The sequence below is a fragment of the Platalea leucorodia genome, assembly GCF_965183815.1.
Source record: "Platalea leucorodia genome assembly, contig: HAP1_HAP1_SCAFFOLD_205, whole genome shotgun sequence".
NCBI lineage: Eukaryota > Metazoa > Chordata > Aves > Pelecaniformes > Threskiornithidae > Platalea > Platalea leucorodia.
Genome location: NW_028121354.1, coordinates 100,916 through 113,249, shown reverse-complemented (window position 1 = coordinate 113,249; position 12,334 = coordinate 100,916). Strand labels below are relative to the sequence as shown.

The window sequence follows — 12,334 nt, the reverse complement described above, 5'->3', positions numbered from 1 at the left end:
GGGCACTGCCCTGCTGCTGGGAGGTGCCTGCAGGGCAGAGCTGAGCACACAGCCGGTGGGATGGGCTCTGTGAGCACTGACAGGGAGGAGGCTTGGGGCCAGAGAAACAGCTCCTGGCAGGGAGAGCTCCAGGCAGCAGAGACAGGGGCAAGGGGTGGGGGGAAACTGCAAACAAGCGGTGGGGGAAGGTGCTCTCCAGCAGCTCTCTTGTCGTCTTTTGCTGTAGATGTCTTCTGGGCATTGTCTGCTGGGAAATGATCTGGCTCTCTCTTTGGAACATGTCATCTTCGGGACCCCGACTGTCTGCTTTGCCTGTCCTGCTGGGCTTGCGAGCTGCCCCCAGAAAGGCACAGCTCTCCTGTAGGATCCTAGGGAGTGCTGAGCCTTTCCTTGGGGGCTGGCACTCTCCTCTCAGGGTCCTTTGCTTCTCTCTGTGAGGGGTCCTGTCCTGCTCTCTTCATCGCAACCCCATCTCTGGGCTGGGACAGAGATTACAGATCTGCCCATTGAACCAGTGCTTCCCTGCTGCCATACGAGTTCAGTTGTTTGGGGTTTTTAAAGAGAAATTTGTGAGTGAAGTCATCTTCAAGGCAGCACAAGTGAAAGGGCAGCACAGATGGGAAAAAGATGGGTGGGCAGAGAGAGCTCAGAGCTCAGAGAGATTTGCCTGGAAGTCAGGAATAGAAGGAGAGTAATGATCTGTGGAAGAAGGGGCAGGCAACTCAGGAGGACTACAAGGATGTTGTGAGGTTACACAGGGAGAAAATTAGAAGGGCCAAAGCCCAACTAGAACTTAATCTGGCTACTGCCGTAAAAGGCAGTAAAAAAATGTTCCTATAAATACATTAGCAACAAACGGAGGGCCTTTATTGGATAGTGACAAAGGATGAGGAAAAGGCTGAGGTACTTACTGCCTTCTTTGCTTCTGTCTTTAATAGTCAGACCAGTTGTTCTCAGGGTACCCAGCCCCCTGAGCTGGAAGACAGGGACGGGGAGCAGAATGAAGCCTCCATAACGGAAGGGGAAATGGTCAGCGACCTGCTACACCATGTAGACACACACAAAGTCTATGGGGCCAGATGGGATCCACCCGAGGGTACTGAGGGAGCTGGCAGAAGTGCTCGCCAAGCCACTTCCAATCATTTATGAGCAGTCCCGGCTAACTGGGGAGGTGCCAGTCGACTGGAGGTTAGCAAATACGACACCCATCTACAAGAAGGGCCGGAAGGAGGATCTGGGGAACTACAGGCCTGTCAGTCTGACTGCGGGGCCAGGGAAGGTAACGGACCAGATCATCCTGAGTGCCATCACATGGCACGTACAGGACAACCAGGGGATCAGGCCCAGTCAGCATGGGTTTATGAAAGGCAGGTCCTGCTTGACTAACCTGATCTCCTTCTGTGAAAAGATGACCTGCTTAGTGGATGAGGGAAAGGCTGTGGCTGTTGTCTACTTAGACTTTAGTAAAGCCTTTGACACCTTTTCCCACAGCCTTCTCCTGGAGAAACTGGCTGCTCATGGCTTGGGCCCACGTACTCTTTGCTGTGTAAAAAACTGGCTGGATGATGAGGCCCAAAGAGTGGTGGTGAACAGAGTTCAATCCAGTTGGTGGCCGGTCACAAGTGGTGTTTCCCAGGGCTCAGTATTGGGCCTACTTCTGCTTAATATCTTTATCAATAATCTGGATGAGGGGATCAAGCGCACCCTCAGTAAGTTTACCAACGACACCAAGTTGGGCAGGACTGTTGATCTGCTGGAGGGCAGGAAGGGTCTACAGAGGGATCTGGACAGGCTGGATCGATGGGCCGAGGCCAACTGTAGGAGGTTCAACAAGGCTAAGTGCCGGGTCCTGCACTTGGGTTACAACAACCCCACACAACGCTACAGGCTTGGGGAGGAGTGTCTGGAGAGCTGCCGGGCAGAAAAGGACCTGGGGGTGTTGGTTGACAGCCAGCTGAATATGAGCTGGCAGTGTGCCCAGGTGGCCAAGAGGGCCAATGGCATCCTGGCTTGTATCAGCAATAGTGTGGCCAGCAGGACTAGGGAAATGACGGTTCCCCTGTACTGGGCACTGGTGAGGCCACACCTCGAGTACTGTGTTCAGTGTTGGGCCCCTGACTCCAAGAAGGACATTGAGGTGCTGGAGCGTGTCCAAAGATGAGCAACAAAGCTGGTGAAGGGTGTAGAGCACAAGTCTTACGAGGAGCGGCTGAGGGAGCTGGGGTTGTTTAGTTTGGAGAAGAGAAGGCTGAGGGGAGACTATTGCTCTCTGCAACTACCTGAAAGGAGGTTGTAGTGAGGTGGGGGGTCAGTCCCTTCACCCAAGTAACAAGCGATGGGACAAGAGGAAATGGTTTAGATTGGATATTAGGAAAGATTTCTTCACCAAAAGGGTTGTCAAGCAGTGGAACAGGCAGCCCAGGGAAGTGGTTGAGTTCTCATCCCTGGAAGTATTTAAACGATGTGTGGATGTTGTGCTTAGGAACATGGTTTAGTGGTGGACTTGGCAGTGCTACATTAACAGTTGGACTCAATGATCTTAAAGATCTTTTGCAACTTAAATGATTGTATGATTCCATGATTCTGTAACACTGCAGCTCTCCTGACTCTGCACTAAGCTACAAATATCTGAGCCCTTTTGTATGTCCTGTCTCAAGACTCTTACATTTTCAGTCATAAAAATGAGGATTTCTATCCCTAAATAGGATACCCGCCGGTTGTGATGGTGGAAAATAAAAACCACAAACAAAATTATTGTAAAGACTTGCTAAGCCTCTTTTCTGCAGCCCACACTCTTCGGAGTCATGAGTGCAGATATTGAACTTTTCCATTAAAGGTGGATTACATCTGACATCCGTTGAGAGCAATGGAGCTGTCACAAACTAGCTCCCATGTAGCCACTGCAGCAGAGCAAAGCTGACTCCTCAGCAGCACGTGAGCAGAGGTCCTGCTCGGTACACCACACTCAGCCAGCGCAGACCAGAGAAAGGAAATGCACTTCACTTGGAGGGTATTGCGATGAAAAATGGAGTGGTTTTGCTCAGAGGAGTCTGTCTTGATTTTAACCTGTCCTTTCATTTTTTGAGTAGTGCCCCCATGTCAAGAAACAGCAAATGTCTAACAGCAGCTCCATCACCCAGTTCCTCCTCCTGGCATTCACGGACACACGGGAGCTGCAGCTCTTGCACTTCTGGCTCTTCCTGGCCATCTACCTGGCTGCCCTCCTGGGCAACGGCCTCATCATCACCACCATAGCCTGCAACCACCGCCTCCACACCCCCATGTACTTCTTCCTCCTCAACCTCTTCCTCCTTGACATGGGCTGCATCTCCACCACTGTCCCCAAATCCATGGCCAATTCCCTCTGGGACACCAGGGCCATCTCCTACACAGGATGTGCTGCCCAAGTCTTTCTGCTTTTCTTCTTCCTTGGAGCAGAGTGTGCCCTTCTCACTGTCATGGCCTATGACCGTTTTGCTGCCATCTGCAAACCCCTGCACTACGGGACCCTCCTGGGCAGCAGAGCTTGTGTCCACATGGCAGCAGCTGCCTGGGGCAGTGCATTTCTCAATGCTTTCCTGCACACTGCTAATACATTTTCACTCCCCCTCTGCCAAGGCAATGCTGTGGACCAGTTCTTCTGTGAACCTCCGCAGATCCTCAAGCTCTCCTGCTCACACTCCTACCTCAGGGAAGTTGGGCTTCTTATTTTAAGTTCTTTGTTAGCTTTTGGGTGTTTTGTTTTCATTGTGCTGTCCTATGTGCAGATCTTCAGGGCTGTGCTGAGGATCCCCTCTGAGCAGGGACGCCACAAAGCCTTTTCCACGTGCATCCCTCACCTGGCCGTGGTCTCCCTGTTTGTCAGCACTGGCATGTTTGACTACCTGAAGCCCCCCTCCATCTCCTCCCCATCCCTGGACTTTGTGGTGGCAGTTCTGTACTCAGTGGTGCCTCCAGCTGTGAACCCCCTCATCTACAGCATGAGGAACAAGGAAATGAAGGATGCAGTGTGGAAACTATTCGATTACAAGCTACTTCATATTAAGAAGGTGCCCATTGTCCCACTCGGGCTCCCACAGTATCACAGGAATAGCCTGGACTAACTTTTCTTCATATGTGTCTTAATTTTTCCTTTGGGGGATATTTGGGGGGTTGATTTTTTTGTTTATGCCTCTGATAATATTATTCTTGGCCTCCTACCTGCCTTTTCTTGACCCAAAGTCCTCATGTACATATGGATCCGGGCTCCCCATTTAGATAAACTCAATAAAGAAACCAGTAGAAAATTATTTGTCTCAGCTCCCATCTCTTCACATCTCCTCTGGAGCTGGGGGAACAGCCCCAGCCTGCAGGAGGGGTTCAGGGTGTAAATGCCCAGCTTCCTCACGGAGGAGCAGCCCTGGTGGACACTATCCCACTGCTGCCTGCATGTTGGGGCTGCTGCTTTCCTGGAGCCGTGGCCAAGGACAGCAGCAGGACATGGCTTTTTCAGTGCTGGTCTCTCCTCAATTCCACACTGTTCTGCTGTGCCCTTTTATTTGTGCTGCCCCTAAGGTCTCGTGCAACTTGTTGCAGTCCTGTTATCTCTACGGTGGCATCCCTGTGGCTGAGGGCAGGAGCAGGCCATGTGAACCACTCTATCAGAGCTGGTCTCCATGCAAGCACCATCGTAACCAAAGGGGCTCCTCAGGACAGGGCCAGAAGGCTGGACGCCTCTTCCAAAGCTGCTGTCAGGAATACACCCAATAGGGTTCTCCCTTCAAAAGGACTTTTGCTCTTCTGGGGTTCTTGATGGATTCAGGGTGACAATCTGAGAGTCCCACGGTGATGTGTTAGGGACCAAGGTGTGGATGAAGACCTCCCTTCTTGGTTGCATACGTCCACTGAACGAGCAACCGGTCTTTGACTTATCTGCCTGGTGCTGTCCCACCTGCAGTGGGGCTGATGGCAGATGCCATCCTGAAGAGGAACTGAGAGCTGCCAGGAGAGCTCAGGGGATCTCCAGGGACAGTGTGTGAGTCTGGGTGGGCAGTGAGTGGCACCTCATAAAATGAGTGACCATCCAAGGAGGAAAAGGTGAACGTGAGGAGCCCACAGGCTAACAAGGGCCCTGCAATGGCAGGAGAGGCTGTGAGGAGACAGCAGGCAAAGGGCCATAAGACTGGAGAGTGTTTCAGGGCAACCTCTTGGAAACCCCATGGGCTGGATCATCCCCTGCCCTGTGTGCCATTAGAGACACCCCATGGGCCTGCCCAGCCCTGTCCTTGGCTCCTGAGCAATCAGGGATGATGGAAAAGGGCTCAGCAGCAGTGATCCTGCTCCAGCTGGGTCTGCTTCTGACCCTGACCAGCATGGCCAGTGCAGGGTTGTGGCAATTAATCACGGACTCCGCGTATGAGTTTAGGTGAAGACAAGTGAAGACAAACGAAGAAGACGACGATGACACTTTATTTTTACAATCTATCCCTTTTATAATATGATCTAGTGTTCACGAGCAAGCAAAACCCATCTCATTGGCTACTGTCTTGTGTCCCACGCGTCTCTTCAGCATTACTTCTTGGTTCTTCAAGCTGGTGCACGCGAATTCCTCTTTCAGGGATGTATCCAATCTCTTCCTTATTTTTCTGCCTCTAAGTTTCACCAACTTGTTTGTAACAAGCCTCAAGGCCACAGTTGCATTCCTGTGAACCTGTTTGTAACAAGCCTCAAGGGCACAGCTGCATCTCGTCAAAGTAAAACACTATCTCATTTATTCCCAGAATTCCCCCTTTTTGTTTTTCTACTACAAAAGCTTGTTTAATCATATTCTATAGCATTTTCTATACCTAAGACACTAGACAAGAAACTATCATTATTATAGCGCAAAATATTAGTAACAAGAAAAAACCTATTTTAATTAGAGACATTATCCACCCGCCAATTCCCCAACTTGTTAGTAAGTGATTCAGCCAACCAAATCCATCACTGACTTGTAATTTGCTAACTTCAAATCTTTGATTGCTTTATGGATTAATTCGGAGTTATCTGATAAGTCATTCCCCATCAGTCTTCTCAGAGTTCAATGTCTTCTGCTGTTCGTTCTTGTTATCCGATGCAAGAGCCGGTCTTACGCACCTTGCAGGTACCCACTTAGGTCCTACATCTGTTGAGACACAAGCATACCCTCTGCCCCAGTTTAGTAGATCAAAACGACCTTCGCAATTACCTGTTTGTAGCGATTTTGTAAAAACTCGGGCCTTCTGTGGTGTGGCTGTTAAATCTTTTGATTGAAGAGACAGAAAATGAGAGATAATAACAGGAATATTATTTTCAGACGTATTCAGGTAGTTTAACACATACACGGCTTTGCTTAGTCTGTCTGCTGGAGTGGCTCCTGGCATTCCCCCCTTTTGTTTTTGCAGGTTCAATTGTTTGTTGCAAGATTTTCCAGCCCAGATATTTCCAAGGCTCAGTTTTTTGTACCTTTTCAGGGGCTACTTCAAGTTCATATCTGTTTAGAGCTCGTCGTATCTCTTTTTCTTAGTTGTGGGCAATCTCTTTTAAAATGTCCAGTTTTTCCACAGAAGAAACATGATTTCTGCACTTCCATTGCGGCAGCAAAAGCTGTAGCTAATGTTTCCATATGATGGGACATTGACCCCACCTTTTGGGTAGCTTCTATCATATCCATTAAGGAGGGATTTTTTAGAGGCAAAAGCACTTTTTTACAGTCCATATTCGCATTTTCAAAGGCTAATTTTAAGAGTAGGACCTCTCTTGCTTCTGCATTTTCTACTTGTTTTTCCAAAGCCTCTTTAAGGCGATCTAAGAATGAGATATATCCCTCTCCTCTCCCTTGCTTTATTAACGTAAATGATTTTGTCGCTCTTCCAACATCCGGCACTCTTAGTAATGCCTGTAAAGCAAGGTCTCTGCCTTGTGCTAATATCTCTGGTCGTAATCGTGCCTGTAACGTTGGGTGATTTAGCGGTGGATCCCCCATAAGTTGTGGGAGTCCTGCCCCTTGTAAAGGGTCGCCTTGTTGTCGCTGCATATTGATAATTGTGGCGTTTTGGCAGGCGGTACGCCAGGTGCTTTCAAAGATCACCTTTTGCGTTGGGGTCAATATAAGATTAGTAAGCGTGCATATATCAAATGATGATACTATTTCATTTGTAAATATTCCCCGTAGCAGGGATTGTGTAAAAGGAGAATCCAGTCCATGCGCGGCAACTGTTTGTCGTAGATATTTTAAAACATTCTAGCCAAAAGGTTCATGCTCATCGGGGACATTTGGGTTGCTGAATATGACAGGACACGCTATCGCTGAACAAAAAGCTGTATCCCCTGCTTGCAATGCTTGGTGTCTAATCTTTTGCCACCTCGCAGCAGCGGCTGATGCCTCCCATTCCTTGAGTGGCAATTGATTATGGGTTTGTGGAGTATCGGCATTAGAAGCGGTAGAGAAAAGCAGTAAGAGTGCCGACGCAGCAGGGGCCGGGGGTGGGCGGGGAAGTGGAGTACTGGTTGCAGGGATCGGGAGGTCTAGCAGAGGTGTTGAAGCCATAGGAGCAGGTGAAGGGGAAAACGGCGCAGAGGGTAACGGTGGCGCAGCGGGGGTGGAGGGTTGTGCAGCCTGACCACCCGCGAGCAAGGGCATGTCGGAGGACGAACCCCATGTCGGTGTTTCTGGCGTGCCCTGTGGGGTTAGCTCCGGAGTGGTATCAGAAGCTGCAGCCTTTCGGTCTGACTCTAATTGTTCTGAAGAGTTTTTCAGTAAACGCCATGTTGTCAAAACACTTGTGGCATTACTGTCTCCCCTGGTGGCCGCTTCCCATAACACTTTTCCTGCCTCCTCCCAAGTCTCCACCTGGAACGCGGTCACTGCGTTCGCTTGTTGCCCGTTTTTTCGCAACCAAGTTAACAACAACCGAACCTTTCCTTCATCATAATTTATGCCCCTTTTCGCAAGAATTCGCAAAAATATATGCAAAATAGATTTTTCTTCCAAGGACATTTGCGCCCCCATTTTCCTGTTCCCAGCTGCTCACCTCTTTTTCCCGAGGCGATTGATTGTCGACAAGCAGCTCTCTGGTCCGCTGCAATATAGTTCAGCTCTCTGGTCCACTGCAATAAAGTTCAGCTCTCTGGTCTGCAGTTCTTAGGATCGAATCACGTCGTAGGATCGAATCACGTCGGGGTCACCATTTGTGGCACTTAATCACGGACTCCGCGTATGAGTTTAGGCAAAGACAAGTGAGGACAAGTGAAGAAGACGATGACAACGGCAATGACAATGGCAATGGCGATGATAATGACGATGACACTTTATTTTTACAATCTATCCCTTTTATAATATGATCTAGTGTTCACGAGCAAGCAAAACCCATCTCATTGGCTACTGTCTTGCGTCCACGGGTCTCTTCAGTGTTACTTCTTGGTTCTTCAAGCTGGTGCACGCGAATTCCTCTTTCAGGGATGTATCCAATCTCATCCTTATTTTTCTGCCTCTAAGTTTCACAGACTTGTTTGTAACAAGCCTCAAGGCCACAGCTGCATTCCTGCGAACCTGTCTGTAACAAGCCTCAAGGGCACAGCTGCATCTCGTCAAAGTAAAACACTATCTCATTTATTCCCACACAGACCCACAGTCCAGCTGCTTACAAACCACTGCCGCATCGTTCATGCTCCAGTAGTCACCACACACGGTCCCCCACTGGCCCCTGTGTTTCACCTCCACTCTCCCAGCACAGTGCCTTCTGCCGTTCACCAGCCTCACCTCCGCAGCACCTTCAAACACAAACATGGGACCAGTCAGGCACAGCACCAAGCCCCAGCACTGTGGGTCTGGGGGAAGCCCCTGCCCAGGCCATGTCAGAGGTGCCAGGGTGGGAGCCCTCTCCCCTCCAGGCTGTCCCCAAGACAGTGCAGGGGTCCCTTCTATCCCCATGGGCTGCGCAAGGCTGGTTGTGTGCAGTTCTGGCCCTGCTGGGTCATTCGCCATCCCACCACACAAGGCACCTTTTCCCACCCCAACGGCCACCTGCCCCCTGCCCACACACACCTGCACACTGTGCCCAGCCCTGCACAGGGCACCCTCTCTTCCCCAGCCCAGCACCGCCTGGACAGCCCCATGTACCCAGGCCTGCAGCTTCCCATGCAAACCGCCTGCCCTGGCACCATCCATACCCACCCCCACCCCCAGGGCTTTCTGTGCTCCCACCGAGACGATTCCGATGATGCCCCCACCCACATCCTCTCCTCGCCTCTGGTGTCAGGGCCACTGCACTGGGCCGGGCCGCCCAGGAAGGATGTCTCTCTACGCAGATGGCCCTGTCCCCTTCTCTCTGCGGGGCACAAACTGCCCTCATGGGGTCAGGGCTCCCCTGGAACAAGAGGGCAGTCAGCAGCACACAAACCCTCCAGGGTACCCCAGAGGCTGGCAGTGCCCTGGGCATCTCTGGGTGCTGCCATCACCAGCTAGGCCACCACTGCCTCCAGAGGCACAGTGCTGGGCAGCAGGGGGTCCCAAAACGGTGCCCCAGGACAGGCTGTCTATGAATCCAGCCAGGCACAGGCTGCCTTCAACACCGGAGCCCTGGAAAAGGAGGTACTCTCCCACCCAGGCAGGCAGGCACAGGGTCCATGGACTTGAGCACCTTCCGACCCTCATCTCAGTAGCACCTGCAAAGCAACCCCATTCCCAGACAGATCCCGATGACCATGCGGGTACCCGCTGGCCCTGGGCTGTGAGACAATGGAACTGGCACTTACCTCTGCACAGCTGTACCCAGAGGAGCAGCCACAGCATCTGAGGGGACAGGAGTCCCTCTGTGCCCATCCGGAGCCTCCTGCCCTGCCAGCACATCCCTGCTGCGCCACACTCCCTGCCACAGCTCCTGGGGACTCATGGGGACAATGATGACGGGAGGGCAATATATCTCTGCAGATCCCAGCCCAGCTACAGGACGAGCCAATCAAAGCAGCAGGACCTTTTTAGACATTATCGGGAGCTATCTCCCCTCTGACACAGCCCAGGCCTCCAATGAACTTCTCCAGTGCCATTCATGACCATATATGAGAGACGGCTCTGCTGCAGGTGTCACGTCACTGTGGTGGGGGGCTGTCACAGGACAGGGCTGGTTGTGGGAGAGGAAAATGGGGTTTTCATCCCTTGAACCCTGCTGTGTTGACCAGGAACACTGAGCATCTCTTATGCCAGGCACATCCAAGAGCCCAAGGTGAGAGTGTCCAGCCACCCCCATGCCATGGGAACCACAGGGCTGGGACTGCACCGGAGGCTGTGTCAGGAAGGGAAGGAAGGAGCCCCTGACCCTGCTACAGACCCCGCTGTGCTGGGAGCAGCAGCTGGGAAAGGGCCTTAGCTCAGGCCAGAGCCCCATCCCAGGAGTGCTGGCTCACCCATCCTTCCCTGGAGAGCCCCAAGGAAGGTCCCTCATGTCCCTGCCCTGGCAGCAGACCCACAGCCCAGAGGCTCAGACATGTCCCTGACTCTCAGCCTGTCACCAAGGGGCCGTTATTCCCCGCAGGTGGATCAGGAGCTCCAGCCTGCAGGTGCACAAACCACAGCCCACGTGGCCTCGCAGCGCTCCCCGCACTCCTCCCGCAGCGCCCGGGCAGGAAGTCTGTGGTTTCCTCCTGGCACCGTGCCCAGGCACATCCCCGCGGTGCCCCCGAGCCACCCCCACCCCGACTGCTCCAGCCAGGGCTGCAGGGGCTGCTCCTTCGGCCTCACAGACACGGGGCCCGGCAGCTCCCGTCCCCCGTGATGCCCTTGTGACAGCACACAGCCGCTCTGCACCGAGCCCCACAGCCATGGGATGCCACTGGTGATGTGACCACTGCCACCCGCCTCCTGCCACCTGTGTGCGCTCATGGGTTATACTGACGGTGACCTCACACCCTCCTACTGCCAACGCTGCGTGCGCATGAGTTAGTTACACTGTCACACGTGTGTGCGGTGTATGGCCTTCTGCTGATGATGTTTCTTTCAAAAAGTCGTATTTGGGCGTGGTCTAAACATTATTTTGGTGCCATCAGAAGCACCTACACGAGCTATGTGCCAGCTCCTGACCTATCAGCTACTCAGGCACCAGTGACATCGCAAGCTCATACACAGCCCCTGGCCTATCTGCTACTCAGCCACAGATCGTGTCATAGCATCTACCTCTGATGTTGGCCTGCTCCTGGCCTATCGGCTATTTGGGCACCAATGACCTCAAAACCACCTACAGAAACTGTGGGCCTGCTCCTGCCCTGTCAGCTACTCAGGCACCAGTGACATTAGAAGCACGTACTCATGCCATGGGCCTCCTCCAGGCCTGTGAGCTACTCAGTCATGAGGGGTTTCATAAGCATAGACACAAGCCATGGGCCTGCTCCTGCCCTATCAGCTACTCAGGCACCAGTGACATCACCACCACGTATCCAACTACGTGCTATCTACTCGCCTATGAGATGCAAAGGCACAAGTGACCTCACAAGCTCCGACACAAGCCACGTGCATGCTTTTGGCCTATCAGCTACTCAGGCATCAGTAATCTCACAACCACTTACACAAGCCATGTGCCAGGCCTCAGCCTATCAATCATCTACTCAAGCACATACCAACCTATTTGCTATGTGCTGACATTCTGGAGTGACCTCATGTGGCAGCCCCCACCCAGTCACTTGCTCACTCCCCATCAACGGGATGGAGGAGGGAACGGGAAGGGCAAAAGCAAGAAAACACATCTCATGGGTCGAGATAAAGACAGTTTAATATGTGGAGGAGTAGGCACTCACAGCAGGAGATCGATGCCCGGACAGTCTCTGAGTAAAGGATACTTTGGAGAACACACCCTCCTCCCTAGTTTTATTGCTGACCATGACATCATATGGCATGGAATATCGACTTGGTCAGTTGGGGTCAGCTATCCTGGCTTTGCCCCTCCCAGCCTCTTGCCACAGCCAGCCTCCTCGCTGTCAGGGCAGAGCGAGAAACAGAGAAGGCCTTGATGCTGTGCAAGCACTGCTCAGCAATAGCTACAATGTCGGCTTGCTGTCAAAGCTGTTTTGGCCACCAAGGCAAAGCACAGCACCACAGGGGCTGCTAAGAAGAAAATTAACTTCATCCCAGCCAGACCCAGTACAATCTCCACCCCTTATTCCATACCATGTGCATCCCGCTCAGCTCCTACAGTATTCAATACGTTTCCATCCACCACCACCACTCCCTTCCCCATCCTTTGACATGACATAGAAACAGCGTACTGGGTTTGCCTGGTCTGGCTCAGGTGGACCTGGACAAGTCCCAGCACACTCCTGACTTCTCCCCTCACTCAGTCAGCCAGAG

General features: G+C 52.2%; 1 protein-coding gene across 1 annotated transcript; it reads left to right on the top strand.

The window, feature by feature from the left end:
- Positions 1 to 3,113: 3,113 nt before the first annotated feature.
- On the top strand, positions 3,114 to 4,103 carry LOC309603821 (olfactory receptor 14A16-like; the record flags this gene model as incomplete). Its single annotated transcript, XM_082338725.1, has 1 exon — positions 3,114 to 4,103. One exon carries the CDS (start codon positions 3,114 to 3,116, stop codon positions 4,101 to 4,103), a length of 990 nt encoding a protein of 329 aa, XP_082194851.1.
- Positions 4,104 to 12,334: the final 8,231 nt, after the last annotated feature.